This window comes from Neofelis nebulosa, chromosome X, assembly GCF_028018385.1.
Source record: "Neofelis nebulosa isolate mNeoNeb1 chromosome X, mNeoNeb1.pri, whole genome shotgun sequence".
NCBI classification, from domain to species: Eukaryota; Metazoa; Chordata; class Mammalia; order Carnivora; family Felidae; genus Neofelis; species Neofelis nebulosa.
Window position 1 is genome coordinate 92,323,314 of NC_080800.1, and position 24,043 is coordinate 92,347,356.

General features: G+C 40.6%; 1 protein-coding gene across 1 annotated transcript; it reads left to right on the forward strand.

Moving 5' to 3' along the window:
• Window positions 1-1,839: 1,839 nt before the first annotated feature.
• RTL4 (retrotransposon Gag like 4) lies at window positions 1,840-15,379 on the forward strand. Its single transcript, XM_058713380.1, has 2 exons — window positions 1,840-1,903; window positions 11,292-15,379. The coding sequence occupies exon 2, from the start codon at window positions 11,548-11,550 to the stop codon at window positions 12,433-12,435; it is 888 nt and encodes a 295-aa protein (XP_058569363.1). The 5' UTR covers window positions 1,840-1,903; window positions 11,292-11,547; the 3' UTR covers window positions 12,436-15,379.
• Window positions 15,380-24,043: the final 8,664 nt, after the last annotated feature.

A 24,043-nucleotide genomic window follows, 5' to 3' on the forward strand; every position in this document is an offset into this window, starting at 1 on the left:
ATTTTTCCATTTCTTCCAGATTGCCTAGTTTGTTGGCACATAATTTTTCATAGTATTCTCTTATAATTGTTTGTATTTCCGTGGTGTTGGTTGTGATCTCTCTTCTTTTATTCACGGTTTTGTCTATTTGAGTCCTTTCTCTTTTCTTTTTGATAAGTCTGGCTAGGAGGGTTATCAATTTTGTTTATTCTTTCAAAAAACCAGCTTTTAGTTTCATTGATCTGTTCTACTGTGTGTGTGTGTGTGTGTGTGTGTGTGTGTATTTTCTTTTCTTTTTTTCTTTTTTGGTTTCTATATCATTTATTTCTGCTCTTATCTTTACTATTTACCCTCTTTTGCTGGCTTTAGGCTTTATTTGCTGCTCCTTTTCTAGCTCCTTTGGGTGTAAAGTTAGGTTGTGTATTTGGGACCCTTATTGCTTCTTAATATAGGCCTGAATTGCCTATAGGCCTGAATGTACTTTCCTCCTAGAACTGCCTTTTCTGCCTCCAGAGAGTTTGGACTGTCGTGTTTCCATTTTCATTGGCTTTCATTCATTTTTTATTTCTTCTTTAATTTCCTGGTTAACCCATTCATTCTTTATTAAGATGTTCTTTAGTCTCCATGTATTTAAGGACTTTCCAAATTTTTTCTTGTGGTTGATTTCAAGTTTCATAGCATGGTACTCTGAAAACATTCATGGTATGATCTTGATCTTTTTGTACCTATTTAGGGCTGATTTGTGATCCTGTATGTGATCTATTCTGGAGAATGTTCCATGTGCACTGAAGAAGAATGTATATTCTGCTGCTTTAGGGTGAAATGTTCTAAATGTATCTGTTAAGTCCATCTGGTCCAGTGTGTCATTCAAAGCCATTGTTTCCTTGTTGATTTTCTGCTCCGATGATCTGTCTATTGCTGTAAGTGGAATGTTGAAGTCCCCTATTATTATGGTATTATTATCAATGAGCTTCTTTATGTTTGTTATTAATTGATTTATATATTTGGGTGCTCCCAAGTCAGCCCTTCTAACAATAGTTCTTCCTTTCACTTTTTTTTTTGCTCTAGACAAATTTCAGGCAGCTAAGGAGACACTCTCCTTGAAAAGCTTTTTATTTTTGATCCAAGTAGACTTGTTTTGGTCTCAAGTCATTAGCCTTGAGAGGGAAGAAGACTTGCTGGATGTTTCACATTCATGTTTATTTGATCTTCCCAAGCTTATAAAACAGTTATGATCATTATTACTTATTTTACAGGTGAGAAAATTTAAGTATGTGAGGTTAAAAAACTTGCCCAAGTTCTCCTAATACGTGAAGCTAATACTCGATACTATAACTACAACCCAGGTCTGACTCCAGAGCTTGGGCTGTTAACTGCCAAACACTTCTAGCTCATATTCTTAAAACAATCGTTATCATTGATTAAATCATTGTTATGAGCCAGGTACTGCAACAAGCACTTTGCATACCTTACTTTAGTAATTCTTGAATCCCCATGCCTACGTGGGCTTACTACAGCAGAGTGTCTGGCATATAATAGACATTCAGTCAAAATTTATTATATGAATAAATGAATAGCCAATGGTGGTAGATATCATTGGCCCCATCTTATGATAAAGAAAAGGAAGCTAAAAAAAAAAAAGAAAGAAAGAAAATGAAGCTCAAAGAGATTAGTACACCTAAGGTCACACAGCTCTCAACTGGCAGAGTCCAAAGCTCTACCAGACTGTGTCTGTTCCAGTGTCAGAGGGTTGGAGCATGTCAGCCAGTGAAAACAGAGCACTCTAACAGTAAGAGCACAGAATTAAGGTTGCTTATGCTGTTTGGGATGCTAAAGAATCCCATCTCTTCTTACTTTCCTTTTCCCATCCCCTAGGATCTGTCCCACTGTGGCCTGATTCCACTTGGAGCCCAACATCTGAGAGGTAAGTGATTCTCCTGTCTTCACATAAGAGTGGTTGAAAATATCATATTTTAAACAACTCTTGTTTGGATTATTTTGCATCCGTTTTCTTTCTAAGTTTGCTAGATAATTGTCTTGACCTAGGGCCTGGGCTAAACTGAAACTCTTCTAAGAAACTAAACAACCCATTCATCCAAGCAAAGTACATTCTCGAGGATCTCTCAGTCTTCTCAGTGCTCTGGCTAAGGTCATTGAAGTGCAGGACTGGGACTGAAGTATTGCCTGCAGAGCATTAGTCCCATAGACATAAATCTTTGCCTATATTTGTATCTGGTTAACTCAAGCATCTCAGCAAAAACATGCTGAGATACACTGGAGCAGGGCTGGGTTTTGCACTCACATCAGAGAAAAATAATAGAAGTGATATATAGGGAGTGGGGAAAAGTAAGACTACCTTTGCTAATATCTAGTTTTAACTATGGCTGTCATAGGCAGATATTATACATCCAACAAAGGGTTACTGAGCACCTCTATATGTAAGGAAATATGTTAGCACTTGTGGACACAGAAATGAAATTGGTTAATTCCTATCTTAATTAGCTCATAGTCTAGTAAGGAAAACAGGCATGTAACAATTAATTACAAGTGATATGAGTGTTGCAAAGAAGAAACACTAAGGCAAGTTATATGTTAAGTGAGTTAGCTTTAGCTTAAGCCATTTGTTCCACACCAAGAGACTTGGGTAGAATTACCTTCCGCAGAATCCCCAGTTGGAAACTGGAACTGGTAAGAAGGATATTCGGTACCCATGTTATATCCATAACATCTAGGGGCAGTGTCTGCAGAAAATATGATATTGGGTGGCTTCTATCACCAATGTCTGCTGTATGCAAGACAACTCATCACAGCTACATTGCAATACAGGTTTTACAGATGTAGAAACTGAGGCTCAAAGAGGTAACTTGCCCAAGGTCTCACATCTTTGGCTTTGAATTCAGATTGAGATTTTAATCTAAATTTTGTCTAAATCCAGAGTGAATGATTTTTTTCTATTGGTTCAATCTATTTCCAGGACATAATGTTATGAGCAAGAGTTGAGGATTCTAGTCTAAGATCTAATACTAAACAGTTGTATGTCCTTAGACAACTCTTTCCTTATCTGTTGGAGGAGGTGTTAAATACACACCTTGCTTACTTCATAGTTTATCAAAATGACAATGAGATAGGAGAAGAATACTTAGATCACATACAGTTCTCTGCATATATGTGGGATATTACCGATTATTATTATTTTTTAATGCTTATTTATTTTTGAGAGACAGAGCATGAGCAGGGGAGGGGCAGAGAGATAAGGAGACACAGAATCCGAAGCAGGCTTCAGGATCTGAGCTGTCAGCAAAGAGCCTGATTTGGGGCTTCAACTCACGAACCGTGAGATCATGACCTTAGCTAAAGTCGGATGCTTAACTGAGCCACCCAGGTGCCCCTAGATGTTATGGATTATTGAATGACACTAAAAGGTTGCCTCTGCACTATATAATCCCTGTATTTCTTGTTTACTCATCGTCAAGGCTAGGAGGGAGAGAAAGCTTGACTGGGGTTTGGGATTGGAACTTAGCAATAAGACTCATAAACATGACCATGACCCAAATCTTTTTCCATTTCTTGAGACTCAAATTCTTCATCTCTAAAGTTGATACTTTTCTCTAACTATTGACTATTAGGAGGCTTCTTGTAATTCAAAAACATGATATATACTAAATTGCTTATATTAAGTTTTCTCCACCTTGAATAGGGCTGCAGTTTGCATGCACACCACAAGGACCTGGAAATGCAAAAAATGTTTAAATCTAAGTGGGCTAAACTCTGTCAGCTCAGCAGTTGTAAGTGGTATTCAGCACTAAGTGAATTGCATTTAATGAATTAAAGATGAAAGAGACAGCAGGGAGCACGAATGCAGGAGAAGACCTTTCATTTCAAATTTAAAGGGCTAATTTTATGACTATTTGAGATCTGCAGATCAGAATTTTTCCACTCTTCCCCTAATTGTTTACTCAAACGCCATGTACTATTTGAAATGACGGGGGCGTTGGGAATGGACAGAGAAACCAAGCTAATCCCTCAAATTGATAAACAAGTCCTACCATACCTTAGCCACTGAGTCCTCTCCAGGAATAGGAGCTTGCAGATAGATAGGCAAGATGGGTTAGGTTCAGGTTGACTGTGAATTTGAGGATCAGATTCTAGATTGCAAACAACTCTTAGTGTCATTGCCCACATTTCAGCTGTGTCCTCAAGCAAGTTATAGAATCTATAGCTTTGAAAGGACTAGATCATCCTTACGATGCCTTCTTATTCTCCCCACTCTAACTCCTCACCAGGTGGTAATCCTAACTCTGCTTACATTCCTCCAATGATGTGGAACCCATAAATTACTTTATGGAGACACTCATCCCATCTCCACCCCCACCCTCCCAAGTGCATTTTCAGTTAGCTCCTTCCTTGTCCTTGAGGATAAGTATTCTACATGAGAGTCTTTTGGAGACAGTTATACATGTATCCCATTTCCTCCTTGCCCCTGGATTTAACTTAGTATCTTAGTGCCTTGGTTTTCTGACCTGGAAAATGGCAGAATTGCAGTCAATATTGAATGAAATAATGAACGTAAAGTGGTTTTTAAGATATTTGAATCTTTGTACACATAGAGAGTGAAGCTGAATGGGACTGGGAAACTAATAATTCCTTTTTGGTTGCTCTTTTAATATCTTCACATATTGATTAGATGGTGCTTAGATGGGTATGATAACAGCTCAACCCAGCTTTATTGAGATTGTCCCAATTTAAAATGTTTTATCACATTGTTCTTGTAAAACATAGCAAGGTGCACATTCAGTTATGCAAAACATCCTCTCAGACTGCTTTATTTTTTTTTAACTTTTATGTTATATATATTTAGCAAAATAAAATATAAAATATAATAATTACATATTTGCTGAATTTCAGTTTCAGAGCTTCAACAGTAGCTTAATTCCTACATTATGTGACAGCTGTGATATTTAATAATCCAAACCATCCTGAACACTTGTCCATGTTTTATTTTAATTCCAGTACAGTTAGAATAAAATGTTATATTAGTTTCAGGTGTACAATATAGTGATTCAACAATTCTATACATCACCCAGTGCTCATCACAACAAGCGCCCTCCTTAATCCCCATTACCTATTTCACCTCAGACTGCTTTCTTGAACCTAGAAGTAGCAGAGAAGTCTTTACCAGTCCCCATCATTTATTTTTGATTGCAAAATAACAAGATTACCAAATGTATGGGGCTTAAGGAAGAAGGGAAAACAGGGGAATGAAAAGCTAAGAACTCGTGATAGCAAGGCCTGCCGGCCCTTCTCTCAAGTCCAGACCACTTCTACTGAGACTTGATGCCCCTGCTTGCTTATTCAGCCTCCTCTTGTTTTGACAAGATTTTCATGACTAGATTCGATCTTATTTTTCTTATCCTAATTTCATGTCAGACTACTCATAGAGATTCTTTTGTTTGTCTTTCTCCTAGCCCCACCTATGAACACACATTTATATAAGGCTCGCGGGCCCAGCACTGTGCAAAGTGTATGGGGGTTCACAGGAAAGAGACTTCTTCCTGGAGGGCTCAAACAATGTGTCCTTACACAGCTCAGGGAAGGGAGGTATTAATAAGGGCCCGGGTAGTGAGAGGAAGCTGCATCAAGGAGGCTGAATGCGAGCTGGGCATAGGAAGAAGAAAGTAATTGGCTTTCCGGTGAGGGGAGAGAGCTTGAAAGCAGAAGTGAGCAGGATTACATGTTTAGAAGTGGAAGTAGGGGCTTCATTTCCTTATGTGTAAAACGCAAATCATTATACCCACTACACAAGACTGCTGTGAGGATTATGTGGTCTGGTAGAGAGATGGCAAATACCTGTTCAGCATGTTGCATTTATTCCTCCATTGTCTGTGGCGAACACTGGCAGTGCTTTACGGCATTCTACCAGTGAGCCCGGCCCCAGGTCCAGGACACTTTTAAATAAGGCTCCAGACAGCTAGTACCAATTAGAGTCTATAAGCTGACATGAATTAGTCACTGAAGAAACGACACGTATTATTACCGCAAATACCCACACAATGTCCGGTACGACTGGATAAAAACAACTTGTCCTTTCCATTCCTATCAAATACAGATGCAAAACCTCTGCATTCCCGGTATGTCAGGGGCCCACCATGAAGGTTTGAATGAGACTCAGAGCCAGTCCTGCTGTAGAGGTTATCTGCCATATGTCGTAACATCTCTTGTGAGCTGCAAGTTCTAAGCGCACTTGATCTTCAGGAGTTTGCAAACCTCCTACTTCCACTGAAGTCATCATTTCACCACCCGTATAATGTCAGTACCACTCAGGGGCCAAATTAAACAGGCAAGTACAATAAAGAGGCAAAATGGAGTCTCTCTTTGGGGTTTTTCTTTGACTCCATGTAATGCTCTTTTATATTTTGATAACTATTTGTAATACTCTGTGACAGTGTTATGATACCTGCCCAGTGGCTCATCTTGCCCTCCACCAGCCTCCAGGTCTTTTCCTTCATATAAAAAAAACTCACCCGTTCCTTCTAGGTCTTCTCTGCTGCACTGAGAGAAATGAATGGTGCAAATGGGTCATGTACTGCTTGGACGATCAGTTAGAGTTCTGGCCGGTGACTAAACAGGGACATTCAGCCATGTGTTATGGCTGCCAGCAGGGACAGTAGGCAAAGCGGAGTAGGCGGGGGAAGGAGGAGACAGGGAAACATGATCTTAGGAGGAATGTTAAATAGGCTCATGGAGCTGGAAGGCTGCTGGGAAACTAACAGGGGATACTTGTAGGGAGCGTTCATGACATGTGTAACTTCATAAGCAGCTAGGTCCAGCATGGGTCCAGCAGAGCCAGAAGAAAGGTTGAAGGTTAAAGGAAGGTATGAGGTCTGAGTCATAGCAATGACCAGATTGACCCCAGCTGGGCTGCTGCTCTCTCTCTAATATGGGGATACATGGACAGCTTTTCTGCCCCCCCACCCCAGGCAGAGCAGAGCATTACAAACCTCCCAGCAGGAACCATAGAGACTGAGAGCAGGGTCAGCTCAATTGTGACCCTCTCTCTTGCCCCCAAGCCAGTTACTTTTCACCTTGCCCGAGCCAGCCCTGCACTAGCCCACTGTTTGCATGTGACCATACAGACTCAGGCAGAGCCTTGGAAGGAAGCAATCCACATATCACACACCTCAGGGGCCACTTTTGCAGCCAAATGTTCTCTACCTTCAAAAGTGTAGATAGTGTTCAAGCAGAAAGGATCTTTTGAGAGTATTAAACCTAGGGTTTCTCAAGTGTTACCAGAGAAACTTCTGCATCAGCATCGTCTGTGGAGCTTGATTAAAATGCAGATTATCTGGTCCCATCCCAGACCCACTTAATTACACTGTCTAGGGGTGAAGCCCAAGAAGCTGCATGTTAAACTCCCAAGAGATTTTTATGTACCCTGAAACTTGAGAACCTCTGACAAATGTCAGAGCTCTGTGTGGTCAGTCACCCAAGATTCCCAAGGTAAAATCTGAAGGCCTCTTACCACAGAATCATTTGAAGTGCCTATAGAAAATTCAGATTTCTGGGTCTCTTCTTAACTCTTTTGAATCAGAATTTCTTATGTGTGATAAAATTTGAGAAACCCAATTCCTTCATTGTACAGATACAGGAGCTGGCCCAGAGAGAGGAAGTGACTTGCCCAAGGTTGTCAGTCTAGATGGTGGCAGAGCTAGGGTCCCATCCAAGTCTCCAGACAAGTCTAAACAGTATGTCCCTGTGGTTACCTCTTGAGGATTGTTTATGTCTCAGTTTAGCTCTCATGGCCACAAGTTCCCTTACTTATAAAGTCTGGAGTTCAAGGGGAAAAATGCAAGTGCTCTGGGTAGTTGCATGGCAATAGGTCAAAACTTCTCCAAAGTGTTGGGTAGAAGAGCTTGAAAATCAGGTATTGTAAGGTCACAATGCTCTACTAAAAGCGGCAAGGTACTTCAGGCTCTTCTCCAAATGGAGTTTCAAGGGACTCCAGTACGGATAGTTTCATATGCAGGGAAACTGTCAACCGTGTCTTTGAGCCAAATGGAACACAAACACCAAAATGGCCTGCCTGTAGAAGTTTACTAGACCTATTTTTGTGTTGTTTTTGTAGGTGAAATACATACCAATCAAGTAAAAGCTTAAACGTATGCAGTTTTGTGTCAGATCTGGTCCAGGCTCACTAGTCTGATTTCTGAAGTCTGTGCATTTGAGGTCCCAGCTCAGTCTGCTTTATCTCCAGACTGGCATGCTTTACCCCATGATCTGCTGGGACAATCTAATAGAAGGCCACTGACCTCTAAAAGGAGAGCAATTTCCAAAATGATAAGACAAGATAGATTTTCTTAGAGGGATTAAGCAATTGCCACTGACAACAGCGCCGTTGTAGAATTTACATTGGGCAAATGCTTACAATTTTAGCAAGTGTTTCACCAATGTTACATAATTAGAAAAATTAATGCTCTGCCACCTTGAATACCTAATTCTGTAAAGAAACAGGAGAGCTCTACAGATAGTCTGGAACTGCTGAGGGTCAAAGGAAAGGGCAGAAAGCAGGAACAGAGAAGTTATAGTCATACTTTCCAACCAACAGGGGAGCTTGGTAGAGAGAGCCATATCCCTTATCTTCAATTCTGAAATCAAAAAGCTCTATAAAATGGAAGATATTTTTTCATTAATTTGGTGTCAAATCTGACCTAAACTGACATAAACCTAGTCTTGATCTCTTTTAGTATGAATATTTAGACATTTATTTTCCTGCAGAAATGTTAATTGCCTAATTACGGGATGTTTTCCCAGATACAACTGGGAGTGTTATATAATAAGCAGTACATATTCCGTGTTACCTTTCAAAAATTCAAAAAAAATTAAATTCTAAAACACAGTCAGATAACAGACTGCGGACCTAGAAAAATGGTAGCTAACATTTATGAAGCCCGTGCCATCTGCACGAAGCTGTGCTAATCTCTTTTCATCTCATTTAATACTTACAACACTGTGAAGAAGGTATTAAAATCACCTCCATTTTATTTTAGTTTTTTAATTTTTTTTAATGTTTATTTATTTTTGAGACAGAGAGAGACAGAGCATGAACGGGGGAGGGCCAGAGAGAGGGAGACACAGAATCTGAAACAGGCTCCAGGCTCTGAGCTGTCGGCACAGAGCCCGACGCGGGGCTCGAACTCACGGACCGTGAGATCGTGACCTGAGCCGAAGTCGGCAGCTTAACTGACTGAGCCACCCAGGCACCCCAAAATCACCTCCATTTTAAAGTTTGGAAATGGATTCTCAGAGAGGTTAAATAACATTCCAGAGCCATGCAACTTTTGGCCAAGCCAGGATTTGGACCCAGGTCAGTCTAACTCTAGAACCTACATGCTAAACTCTTGCAGTCTACTGTCTGAGAGAGAGGAACAGTTGTAAAGAACAGTGTGAGCTCTATGGGCTTTATGCAGAAGTACAATAGGTTACCACCTATTCTATGTCATTTGAATGCCTCCTACTTCCAAATGTGTCCTCTCCCCATTCTTACTCTTCTATGATGCTATAATATGGATTTATTCCTTGAGGTTCATCTGGGTGGCTTTTCTCACAGGGACTACCAACACCAGAAATCCTCTGGGCAGCTTGTTAAAGTACAGATTCCTGGTACCTACGCCAGACCTATTGAATAGAAGACCATCGAATAGGAATTGTTGGGGATTAAGACCAAGTTGATTCTTATGCACATTAAAATTTGAGGACAAAGGGAATGCCTTGAGAAAGGCCAATCATTAACCCTCATTAATTAATTAACTAACATCTTACCTTTCAATTGACACCTAGCTAGACTGGCAGCAATAAACTCATGGATGGGCACCTGGAAAATAGCAAGACTAGATTGTTGAGTTATGGAAAGAAAGAAGGAAAGAATATGACAGTATCTCCCTACTTTTGCAATATGCGATAAAGGAAGAGCCTGACCAACGGTATTGTTACCTGCATTGAAAAAATTGGGGGAGCATCTGTCTCTGTCTCTCTCTGTCTCTCTCTTTCTCTCTGCCACTCAGAGTACCTATCTACTGTCTCATTGATATTCACCACACCCTTCTGAAATAGACAAGATAGTCATCCTCATTAGATGAAAGAGGAAATGGAGACCCAAATGAGTTCTTCTGTGTCATCCAACTGATTAATGCTAGTCTTTGCTTAAGTTTCTGGTCACCAATCTTACACAATTTCAGTCTTCCAATAATCTCTTCCATAGATCGAGACAGGAGAAGCCATCAAACCTAAAGAATCAAGTTTTACATTCAAGGATACACATTTTTGCCCTCTAGTGGCCGATTTTGATACAATTAAATGGTGTGCTACACAAGGGAAGGACCATGAGAGGAATTATGCTGCACAATAGTTCAACTGATGTGCCATATGTTTGGGGTTAGTTTTTAACTTTAATGGGTTGCTTTATTCTTATTATCAATGCAAGGATAACTGCTAAACATTTTGATCTTTATACTTCTATGAATACTCTGTTCTTGTTTACTAAGTTTCCAACTTCACCTCTTCATCTTGCCTGTGGCGGCTTAATCATCTCCATGACAACCAAATGTGACCTTAGATAAGGACTAGGAATCTAGAAAAATATGGATTAACTGCCACTGCAGCAATCAGATCGCCGAAGCAATCAGATCGCCACAGCAATGCAGGATTGGGGTGTTGAGGTTCAAGTCCAACCAGTGATTATGCCAATGAGGACTAAATCCTCTCTAGAGAAGCTTTTCTCTCAAATTTCAATGCACATTTGAATCACCTGGCAAATCGGTTTAAGTGGAATACTAATTCAGTAGGTCTGGGGTGGGACCTAAGAGCCTGCATTTCTAACAGTCTCCCTGGTGATGCTTATGGTACTGGTTTCCAGATCACATTTTATATAGCAAGGGGCATGAGCCCTCATCATGCCCAAGTAGCTTGTACAAATGAACACATTTGTGGTCCTGGAGGAAGTGCTGTTTCACACAGCAGTACTGATGAGCATGCAGCTCTGATATTACGTACTTGTGTGACCTTGGGTAAACATCTTTACCTTTCTGGGTCTCTGTTTTCTCATTCATGAAATTCTGAGTTTGCCCTGGATAACCTCTAAGATCACTTTGGGTTGTAAAATTCTTTGATTCACTGATAAAAAAGAGGTACTTGAGAATCAAAGGCTTAGTTTGAGGGCAAATTTACCCTATATTGTATACAAGGCGTGGGTGGGGAGAGAAATCTACTGTGACTTTTGTATTCGTCTTCTTAATTCCAAATCCTCTATGTGTCTTAAGGTAATTTGTCACTTCTGAATGTGCAGAACATTGACATTCTCCATGAGAAGAGACAACATTGAGTAGTGGACAACAATTTTGGCATCTCTCCAGTTCAGCTCTCAGTGTCCCCTTGTGACTGCTTCATAGCCAGCAGGTTTGGCTACTTGCTTCTGATACTATCTCTCTGATAACAGAGGAAACCCTACTGTCTGCCCATTGGTTTCAAATACTGGCACTCAGTTCTCCTTAGTCTCACTTGATTCCAGAAGGTACAATGGAGAAGTACACAGAAACACCACCTACCTTGCAGGTAGAGCATTCCTCTCTTCAGGAAGAAAATCTGTTTCTGCAGCCACAAATACAGCATCTGACAGAAGAGAACCCTGAACTGAGGGGCCAAATCATGCCTGCCCTGGCCACCCCGTTGATGTCTGTACCCTGCTCACTTGAGCATCTCTCTCAGTTTCATGGTGACCCTGACAATCTCTTGACGACCGTCAAGATCCCCAATCCTGCAGATGATGTCCAAGTCAAGTTCTTTTTAAACTACCTAGCTCAGCAGATGGAAAGTTGTGGAGTCATATCTGGGCCTAACCAGAGCACTTTGCTGAAACAATATGAAAAGTTTGTTTTTGAGTTCCAGCAATCATTTGGTGAGCCTACAAAACAGGAAACAGACCCCATGAACAAAGAGGACAACTCCTCTCAGCAGAATGCTTCTACTTTCAATCTCCTTGCTCAAAATCTGAGCTGTAATGAAACCACTCAGAGGGACCACTTCCAAGAGGAACTAGCTGACTCCATCCAGGATGAAGTGAGTGACACAGATATGATGGGCAACCTTCCAGACCTGATCACTCAGTGTATTCAGTTGGACAAGAAACGTAGTGACAGGCCAGAGCTCCTACAGTCAGAGACGCAGCTCCCAGTGTTGGCTTCCCTGATCCAACACCAACCCTCTTCCAGCCCCACAGATGTATCAGCCAAGGAAGAGCCTATACAGTTGCGTGGAAGCCAGCCACCTCTCACCCCAGCCAAACGAGCCCGCCAGCAAGAAGCTCAGCTGTGCCTCTACTGCAGCCAGGCTGGTCACTTCACCACAGATTGCCTTGCCAAACGTTCTCGGGCCCCAGCAAGGATAAATAACCCAACTCGCCAGTAAGAGAGCCCAGGCAGGTCACTTTGTAAACTTATATCCCTCTCACCTCCAGCCTTATTAATTTATATCCCGCATTAACATTTCAAATACAGGTGGGGAACTGTGATACCACTTCATGGACAGTCATGAACTTATGTGATTCTGGGAGTTTAAATAATCAGATCTTGTTCATTTGGTGACCCATCACCAAACCAAACCCAACCCAACAATGATGAAAACAATTCGCAGGCACTCTCTGCATTTGGAACCAATAACCCAAGAGTACTGAAACTCTGTAGGCAAAACTGGCCAGTCTAAGCCAATGAAAATATCCCTGGAAGTACACTGGGAACTCCATTCCCTCCAGTGAATGAGATCTGGGTTGAGTTTGTTGGCCTAAGTCTTCTGGGACTAAGATTAGGCCCAAGACTTTCACCTTCACCCTCATTGGTCTATATTCTAGTTCCCTGTTGGTTTAAGGCCTTTGGTTGAATTCCTAATTGCATTCCATATCCTACCAACATTTTTCTTTTCTTTTCTTTTTTCATATCCTACCAACATTTTTCTACTGGAGGCTGGAACCTGCTCCACCTATTGAAGAGAGGCCAGCTTCAACACAAACCAACCCTCATGGAAACACAGCTCTACTACCTTTCAATACAGCTATGTATTTTGTTGCCATTTAAAGACTTCTGCTTACCCAAAAAACTGGATCTCTTGGCTATTGACTAACCAGATGGCATGGCCTTTTGAACACTCTGATTGGAACTGTTGGTCCACTTCCTTGAGAACTAGCCTTTCAGGCAGGTACATGTTTTAGCAAGGCCCTATTAATTCCAGATTCCTCCCCTCTTCCTCAATAACCTTTTTTAGGTTATAGTATGTCTAATAGCCAAGTCAAAATGGTCTAGGATAATGACCTCTGACAAATATTTAGTGAGAGTTGGGGAAGGAGTCTTATCATAATTACTATGTCTATTATACCTGGCAGGTAAGGGAACCTAACTAAATAAATCTTCACTAAAGACATAGAGTCAGACCCTGTAGTAGTTTCTGACTCCATAGGCCTTAGTGTGGTCACCATTTGGGATCACTGCCCAAATGTTGAGTTCTATACCCTTATGGACCACCTCTGGGGAGCCTCATCTAGTTGAGAATCTTGAAAAGCAATTAATGGTAGACAATTCTCTGAACCGTCCCATCTGAAAAATCCTGGGGCAAATATATTAACACCATCCATACATAAAACTTAAGAAGAAGTGAGGATTTGATTGCTAGTGTTGTGGTTTTAGCACACAGCAGCCAGCTCTGTGTATGGATTCCTAATGCTTCTGAACAAAAGTAGTGCCATGTTGGAGAGACACAATTTTCTAAAATGTTAAGGATGTGCAGTGATAATTGATGTTTGCTGGTAATCATCAGTCCTCTGTTCCTTGCTTCTTGGTGCTGATGTATGTCCCCATAATGGATTTCCTGAAGAAAAATCAGTAATTCCTAGCAACCATCAAGACCTCTCAGAATATGAAGCGTCATTGTACTTTGACCTTGTTCCTGAAGAATGATATTAACTTTGACAGTACTTAAACCCAGCTAAGGCCTTACTGTTTTCATCCTGTAGCACTAACAAATAGATCGTTTTGTCCATCAATGCCTCGCTAACCACCGTGCCAATCCTTATTTGCATTCACAAGAGGTTTCCTTTATCAACAGTTTGCTATACATCCACCTTACTCCATATGCTCTCATAACAAGGAGACCAGTTGTGCCAAGAAATTCCCATGTGGTACTGGGCTTGTATGAAAGCCTCTGACAAATAGATCTTTTTGAACTTTAAGTGTCTTGCAATTGCCTGGAGGTATCCTGATCTAGCACCACCAATTCTGTAATAAAGAACTAACCCAATAGCCTCCAGTCACTTTCCTTACTGACCCCAGTATGGCCCCAGAATGCTGATGGTAGCATTCAGTTGGCTTCATCACAATCTTTCTTTATATTAGGGATACAATTTGTCATTGTGTGCTCTCTCACAAAGATGCATCACCTTATTTCTTGTTTGGACCTTCCCTCTGCAGCAACATCACCTTCTTCTCCAAAAAACCTTCAGTTTTCAGAGCCTCTCAGAACAGATCATTAATTCTGGGCTATAAAACCTCTAATTTCTAGAAGCCCCTTGTTGAGGAATTCTCAGACAAGAAATTCTTATGCTCTATGTGATACAATCCAACAGGCATACTGAGCATATGAATAAGATACTGGGATAATGCTTTACTGCCTACTAGCTAGCAACCATTTTATTTACCCCTTCAATATTTGTTATAATGACACCATTCACTTCAACTAGAATAAACTCTTTATTTAGCATAGAGTTCTACAGACGTTTGCCCCCAAACTTATACCAAAGTGAACTTCTCTGAGAGTGCAACTAATTAAAATCTACTGAGAACACATGAGCTATAACCTACTTAAAGATGTAGTCTGCAACTACAAAGGCTTGGGGAGCCTCCAGGTCCAATCAAGATTGTAGTTTTAGGGAGGCAGATCTGCTACATGATTGCCATCCAGCAAGATAAAATCTAATGATTTTATGATAAGTCTGAAGAAAGAATGGTTAACAAGATAATGGTCTTCAGGGAGTCTAGAAAAGGGGGGGGGATTAAAGAGCCATATGGCATCTGTAATCTCTCTAGACTAAGAGAGGGGATATCGACCAAGAGCTGATTTCGTAGGTCTATGTACAGTGGAGCGGAGGCATCAGGCCATTCCAGTTTGTGTAATTAGCCATTAAGGTTGCCACCTAACTCCCTTTGCTGTGACCCCATGCTCTAAGAAGTAATATGATTGTAATTATGTTCCCATATAAACTTTGTTGTGGGAAGAAAATTTGCTAGCCAGCTGACATGAGTATTATAGCATACTTAGCAGTTAATTCTCATTATAAATAAATAAATTGGTTTTGGCTTATACATCATCTTTTTTGTGGGTTTTAATGGCATCAATCCTCCAGTTCCTAATCACTACTGAGCACATTGGAAAAAAAAAATAAGATTCTCACTATGCAAAGTCAGCACCACAGTGTGAACCGTATTGAGTCCACTGAAGATTGTCCTCCCTGGGAGCTTTACATCAACAATCATCCTTCCTCTTTATCTCTCTCATTTTGTCTACAGCTGTAATAAAATTCCAAAATGCCTGTGGTTTTTAATTCCTGCAGTTACCTTCACTCACACCCAGAACCATGATACCTGCTATTAAGTAATTGCTTCTTACAATAATACACGGTTCAGTCTAACCATTAGAATATATCATCATGGATGAAGACCTAACGCATAACTATAGACATGAGCCCCTTACAAGCACGTACAGAGAGGCAGGAGTATATAATTGTCCTAACACTCACCATCTTTATTCTGTCCAGATGGCAACACATAGGACCCCTGCTGTCACTGCCTTTACCTCTATCCAGGATGGTAAAAGAGGTATCACCTTTTTCTGGACTCTGGAAGATCTTTTCCACCCAGCACTATCTATCCTATAACTACAATAGTCATTTTTTTTTCAACAAAATGGACCATTTAGGATATACCAGCATCTTGGCAAAAATCTAACACCACACGTCCTTGGAAGAGCTCTGGGAGCTTATGTCACATCTGTAAAACCTTCTACATTGGTGGGTATGTTTCATTGCCTCCCTATGAAGCTTCAGGTCTCACTTGGCCAAGAGAATGGAAAAGCCTTCAAGGGAGTATAGCATCATGGATCCTCAGTATCATCTCCATGCAAGATTCACTGTGCACATTTTAAAAACAAAAGTTCCAGAAGTGAGTTACACCATTTAGTAGAGTCAGTAGAAATATCTTGGTACCTAGCCCATGCTGTATAGTCATTGATTGCCATTATAACTTTGAGCATTTATGCACTAAATTCTTGGTATTACTTCCTGGTATTGGCTTTGATTCTTGGGTTTACTTGAAACTGCTTCCTGAACACTGATTTCTAGTACATATCTAACATGGTTCTAGTTCTCTTATTGGTCCAGTTCAGTGATAAGCAGGTTGTAACTGTATTTCACCAATCCCATTTGCTTCATAGTAACCTAGTGGAGAGTCATATATAAATTCAGTTTTCCCTATGCATGGAAGACTCATCCCTTTACGCATAAAGTCTAGCTTTGTGTGCATCTGAAGAAAGGCAACTAATACTTGGTGAATGCCTACTTTATGCCAGGCTCTGTGCTGAGTGCATTAATTTGTAAATGATACTCAAGTTCACATTACTAAAAAATGGAATATCCATTTATGGCATTTAATGCTCACCACACCTTTGTAAAGTCAGTGTTATAAATTCAATTTAAACGTAGTGGACCCTCTTGTGTCCACCCACGTAAACCAGTAATTTATCCAGCAGGCCCTTTCCAAATTTTCTCTAACTCTACTCTGTCTTTAGTGAAGGACAATCATTACAAGTGTATGCAGAATTCCAGGTGTGGGCACAAAACAAATTTGAACAATATTTTTTTTTTTATTACTGATGCTTTTAAAAATGGCATCTGGGAATATACCTGGGTGGCTCAGTCAGTTAAGCCTCTGACTATTGGTTTCGGCTCAGGTCATGATCTCATGGGTTCGGTTTGTGAGTTAGAGCCCCATGTTGGGCTCTGTGCTGACAGCATGGAACCTCCTTGGGATTCTTTCTCTCCCTGTCTCTCTCTGCCCCTCCCCTGGTTGCTCTCTGTCTCTTTCTCTCTCTCAAAATACATAAATAACCTTTTAAACAAATAGCATCCAGTAGTTCTGGGGCATTTTTGAGTTTCATCAGAATCTTGAGAGAAGAGTCATTGTGGACCCTTCCCTGAAAGATGCAATTCGCTTTCCTGAGTTGTATTGATGATACAAACCCCACTACTCTACAACTTTAGTTGGAATGTTTTAATAAATGTGTATCCTTAAAACAACACTGAAGCTCATCTCTCTTCTCTCTCACAATGTTTTCCTATAGTTTTTCCTTATGGACATTCCTAATAATAATAAAAAGAGCTACCATTTACTGACTACTTACTACATACATGCATTATGCTTTTCGATTTATGTGCATTTTCTCTTTTAATTCTCTTAATGACTCACATATGTCTCTTATTATTACTTCTGCAGATGAGGAAACTGAGGTTTAGAGTAGTTAAGGAAATTATCCATGGATATAGAGCTGGTAATTAAGAGGCCAGACTCAAATACAGACACATCTAACAACAGAGCCCATATTCCTACATAGAACATTACTATCCATCTATAACAGGAGTCAACAAACTACCACCTGTGGGCTAAATCCAGCCTACTACCGGTTTTAAGAATAAAATTTTATTGGCATTCGGCCTAACTCATTTATTTAAATGTCGTCCATGTGTGCTTTTATGCTAGGACATGTATGGCCCGCCAAACCAAAAATGCTTACTATCTGGTCCTTTACAGAAAAAGTGTCCTGACCCCTGATCCACAATATAGTGAAGTATTAAATCAGACCAGCTTTTGGGGCATCTCACTGTTTATATTTCTCCTTTCAAATGACCTATTTATCCCTATGTTTTTTTGTTTCTTGCCTCTAAATTAATCCCATATTTATGATGAAACAATGAGATTTTGTAAAGGCTTGCTTAGGGTGCTTTGAGTAGTCTAAATAAATGAATTTTATTGGTGCCTTTTATCAACATGCATACTTTCTGCATCCAACAACTCTAAGACATTGGCCAGATGCGGTTGGGGGGGCCGTTTGCTATTTGCCTCCCCAGCAAGTATTCTACTTTTGCCAGTGGACCCTAATTTTCATACGGAGATCCAACTTCTTTCCCACTTCAGTCCACCTTCCTGGATGAAATTCCACCTCCAGCTCCAAGACCCGGGCCTAAGTCAACGGTCACACAGCATTTGCCTGGTGACTGTGACTATTCCAGGTGTGGGCTTGTATCCTAAACTTATCCAATTGGAGTGAATTTTATGGCTTCTTTGGGAAGTGTTGGACAAGTCCTCTCATTAATTTGTTTTCTGCTGGAATGGGATATAGAAAGATATAGTCTGGATTTGTGCTGACAGCTATGTCTGACTACGAGAGGAGAGCCAATTTAAGAACAGAGACATCCTGAGGAAGCAGAACTGAGGGGGTAGAGAGAAACCAATTCCTTTTGATGGTTTTTGAAGCACTGAATCTAGCTATGCCTGAGTGTGTTTAGCCATGTAAACTAATAAAATCTTTTATTGAGGCACATTAGGTAGAGTTTTCTGTGTTTTGAAACCCAGAGTCCTGATAAAATGATTTTCCCTACTGAAACTATACTATTTTTAGCCCAATATATCAATTTGAGTAATCAATGCCTAGTAACGGGGGGGGGGGGTTTCTTACATTGCCCCCCCCCCAGGGTATTAGGCAATCTTAAGCACTCTGCACCACTTTTAACCCTCTAATACAGAAACTCCCAGCTTCTATGCCAGGCAAAGCTTTGTAGATCTACTGGATTCATGAGTTTTGTTTGGCTTACCGGATGGATACAGACCATGTGCAGACTAATCACCTTCCAAAAGGATTTTAAGCTTCCGCTTGCTCTAGGTGTCACTAACTGGATAACCTTTTGCAATTTCCTTAACCTCTCTGTGCCCTAATTTCCTATTCTATATAAGGTTATTATGAATATTTTTAAAAAACTAAAAAGAGTGTCTGACATATAATAAGTGTTATAGAAGTACTTGTTAAACAACCACAAAAAAATTAATAAATGGCAAAAAGCATCACAGACATTTGAAAGATATATAAAAAGGGTCTGTTAGAATACACATGGTCCTAAACCATATAACGCATGATGGAAACAACAGCACAGATATCTTTGGATGAGAAACGATATTTAACTCTATATTCAGAATCAGTTATTCTTGTCAAATTCTCAATCCTGTATCATTGATTCTTCTTTTAGGCGTTGGGACCGTTGTAGAAGTGGCTTGCTTGGAGGCTACATATGGATGAACTAAACATAACAGTCTATCCCCTTTCCAACCAAGGATGCATTTCTACTTCTTTTTCTTTACCTAATCCCTCAAATGACATGGGTCTCAATTTCAGAGATGTGCTTTTGTTTTGTTTCGGTAACCTAGAAAGGACTAGGTTAGAGGTGCTCAAATTTCTTCTACTGTCTCCCACACTCCCTACTCTCCCTCTAGCCCAATTCAGGTCGTAATTAAAAACTGACTCTATGCTTAGCACAATGCCATCAGCTGTGAGAGACTCAAAGAAATGGAAGGCAAGGTCTTAAGACTTCAAAATCTTAAAATATGGTTGAAGACATGAGCAGGAAACAAAGAAAACAATGCAAGTGTATATCTGATTTGGTTTTACACTCTCACAAGCCATCAAGGTCGCTTGTCAGGCCTTGCCCAGTTCCCAGGCACTGCAGCTCTTGGCCCTCTTCCTGCTGGATTCCCTCGCCCTCACATATTCAGGCTTATGCCACTTAACACCGACCACGGAGTGGAGAGGTTTAAGGAGGTCCATCCTAACACCATAGTTCGGTCCACACCACGGCTGGCTGTGTAATTTGTGGAGACCAGAGTGAAAGGAGGATGTGGAACCTTTGGTTTAAAAAGCAGGAGGGGAGCCTGGGTGACTCTGGCTGAGCCACCAGCTCTTGATTTAGGCTCAGGTCACGATCTCACAAACTGTGAGACTGCACCTGTGCTGACAGTATGGAACCTGTTTGGGATTCTCTCTCTCTCCTTCTCTCTCTGCCCCTCCCCCCATCAAAATAAATAAATTAAATTTTTTTAATGTTTATTTACTTTTGAGAGATAAAGAGACAGAGTGTGGGCAGGGGAGGGACAGACAGAGAGGGAGATGCAGAATCTGAAGCAGGCTCTAGGCTCTGAGCTGTCAGCACAGAGCCCGACCTGGGGCTCAAACTCATGGACTGTGACATCATGACCTGAGCTGAAGTCAGATGCTTAACTGACTAAGCCACCCAGGCGCCCCATAAAATGAACTTTAAAAAAAATAAATAAAGAGTAGGAAAGAAGGGAGGTGGGGGGGGGAATGGGAGAAATAGGCGATGGGGATTAAGGAGTGCACTTCTCATGATGAGCACCGGATATTGTACGGAAGTATTGAATCCCTATATCGTACACCTGACACTATTATTACACTGTATGTTAACTAACTAGAAATAAAACAAAAACTTAAAAAGTGGAAGGAAGTGCCATTAAAGGCATTAAAATATAACACGTTTTGTTTCTTATATAGTTTCTCTTAACCTGTCACAGTGGTTTTTTCCTCATTTTTTTTTTTATTTTGACAAATTAAACCTACAGAAAACCTAAAAGAAAGTATGGTGGAAACCTGATGTACCCTCATATTAGCTTCCTGAGGGTGCTACAACACATTACCACAAATGTGGTGGCTTAAAACAACAGAAACCTAATCTCTCACAGTTCTGGAGGCCAAAAACCTGAAATCAAGGTGTTGACAAGAGCCAAGCACTTCTTCTTCTTTTTTTTTTTTAACTTATTTACCAAATTTTATTTTATTTATTTTATTTTATTTTATTTTATTTTATTTTATTTTATTTATTTTTCAATATGTGAAGTTTATTGTCAAATTGGTTTCCATACAACACCCAGGGCTCATCCCAAAGGTGCCCTCCTCAATACCCATCACCCACCCTACCCTCCCTCCCACCCCCCATCAACCCTCAGTTTGTTCTCAGTCTTCAACAGTCTCTTATGCTTTGGCTCTCTCCCACTCTAACCTCTTTTTTTTTTTTTCCTTCCCCTCCCCCATGGGTTTCTGTTACGTTTCTCAGGATCCACATAAGAGTGAAACCATATGGTATCTGTCTTTCTCTGTATGGCTTATTTCACTTAGCATCACACTCCCCAGTTCCATCCACGTTGCTACAAAGGGCCATATTTCTTTCTTTCTCATTGCCACGTAGTATTCCATTGTGTACATAGACCACAATTCCTTTACCCATTCATCAGTTGATGGACATTTAGGCTCTTTCCATAATTTGGCTATTGTTGAGAGTGCTGCTATCAACATTGGGGTACAAGTGCCCCTATGCATCAGTACTCCTGTATCCCTTGGGTAAATTCCCAGCAGTGCTATTGCTGGGTCATAGGGTAGGTCTATTTTTAATTTTGTGAGGAACCTCCACACTGTTTTCCAGAGTGGCTGCACCAATTTGCATTCCCACCAACAGTGCAAGAGGGTTCCCATTTCTCCACATCCTCGCCAGCATCTATAGTCTCCTGATTTGTTCATTTAAGAGCCAAGCACTTCTATGGAAGAATCTTTCTTTGCTGCTTTTGGATTCTGGTAGCTCCTGGTGACCCTTGTCTTGAAGTAACTCCAATCCCTGCCTCTGCACCATTTAAACAACACATTTTAATAGATTTGCCAATTTTAAACATTTTGCCAGCTTTGCTTTCTCTTTCTCTCTCTCTCCCTCTCTCTCTCTCATCCCTCCTCCCCTCCCTCCCTATGTGTGTGAAAGTTGTAAATATCATGGCACTTCAGCTCTAAATACTTTAGCAGGCATCCCCTAAGAATAAAAATTTATTCTACATGACATTTAGGAAATTTAACATTAATTCAATAGTACCATCTACCGTCTAGTCCATAACTATTTCATTTCTCCTAAAATTGTCTTTTACAGCTTTATTTATGATTCAGGATTGAGTTAAGGTCCTCCATTTACATTTGCATTGTGAAGTCTCTTTAGTTTCTTTCAATCTTGAATAGTCGCTGGCTATTTTTGTTGCTAGCTTGTTTTCCTGACATTAATAGTGTCAAACAGTCCAGTCAGTTCTATCGTGTAGAGTATCCCACATGGAGGAATTGACTTGTAGTTTCCCTGATTATATTCAGATTTACCATTTTGAAAAAAAAACCACTGCATAAGTAATGCTGTGAACTTCCCACCGTATCACGTAGGCCTACAATGTTGGTTTGTCCCTATAATGGTGATGCTGTGTTTGATCCCATGGTTACATGGGTGGTCCACCAGCTCTCCACATTGTAAATAATACCTTTGTTTCCTTTATAGTTAAAATTAATTGCATGGTGTTATCCTGAGACCTTTGGACTATCAGCTCCCAAACACTTTTACCCAATGGTTTTAGCTCCCAATGATCATCTATGTTTGCACTTGTTAATACACCAGGGGATGTAACATGGTGACTTATTCTACCTTATCTTCTACACTTATTAGCTAGCATTTCTATAAAGGGGACCTTCCATTCCTGCCTACTCTTCCCTCCCCCTGTTTCCCTGTTCACTATGGACTCAAAAATTGTGGGTTTTTCTCTTTGTTTTTGTTTGTTTTCCCATCCAGTGTGACATGAGCATTCTTCCTAATTGGTGTTCCAAGATTTTTTCTTTTATCATTTCCTTTCTTTTTCAAGAACCTCTTCAGCCATCTTTTGAGGGAGGTGTGCTGGTGACAGATGTTCTTAGTTTGCCTTCATCTAAGAATTTTTTTTGATTCCTGAAGGATATTTTTCCTGGGTGTGGAACTTGTGGTTGATCTTTTCTTTCAGCACTTTAACAATCTTGTGCCACTTCCTTCTGGCCTCCATGGTTTCTGATGAGAAATCTGCTGAAATCTGAACTGTTTTTTTTTTTTTTTTTTGGTCCACTCTGGGCCAGGTTTTATTTCTCCCTTTTAGTTGTCAATATTTTCTTCTATCTTTGTTTTTTAAGCGTATTCATTGAGAGAGAGAGAGAGAGAAAAAGAGAGCGCGAGAGAGAGATCGGGGGAGGGGTAGAGGGAGGGAGAAAGAGAATCCCAAGGAGGCTCCACACTCAGCGTGGAGCCTGATGTAGAGCTTGATCCCAGGACAACTGTGTTCAGTTGTCTTGGCATGAACCTCTTTAGATTTATCTACTAGTAGTGTGTCAATCCTTTATTCTGAACCCAATAACCTCTATATAAATGGAACCCTCCCCGGGAAGAGCCTACAATAAGCTTTGTCATTAATTGAAGACTGAGTGTAAAGAAATGTATCACCCACTCTGGAATTGGTGTGGTAGCCAGGCAAAGGGCACAGAAAGAAGAAACAGGATCTAGGGAAAGTAAACTTCCCCATCTGAGGATTTTGTTATTGGCTTTGAGTACTCAGAGACCTGACCTTTACTCTTGGGCTGATTGCTATGGAACAGACAAGGGTTTCTATGCGGACCCACAGTGATCTCTCCCTGGCTGAGGTGTCTAGCCCATTTAGTCTCCTGAGGACAGTGTTAAGAAAATCAATGGAAGTGGCCAAGTCCAGACATGCTGGCCTGGCAGCTTCTGTCCAGTATCATTTTATTAATACAAACAATTACATTTCCAAATCACAGGGCATTATTCCCAGGCTAACATAGCAGTCCCTGAGCCCAATTCAGTGTTGAAGCTGGAAAAATGGTTGCCAGCCTTTGAATGCCTTTTCTATATATTTTTTCCCATCAAGCACTGAGGGCTTGGCCTTTTATATGTTCTCGAGATTTGCATCTAAGCAGTATCTTAGTAATTTGGACTTGTTGAGACAAGTATTTTGGAAATACCACCTCAGCAGCAGTTCTTTTCCCCAGGAAAAATTAATGCACTATGTATTTGTCACAGGTG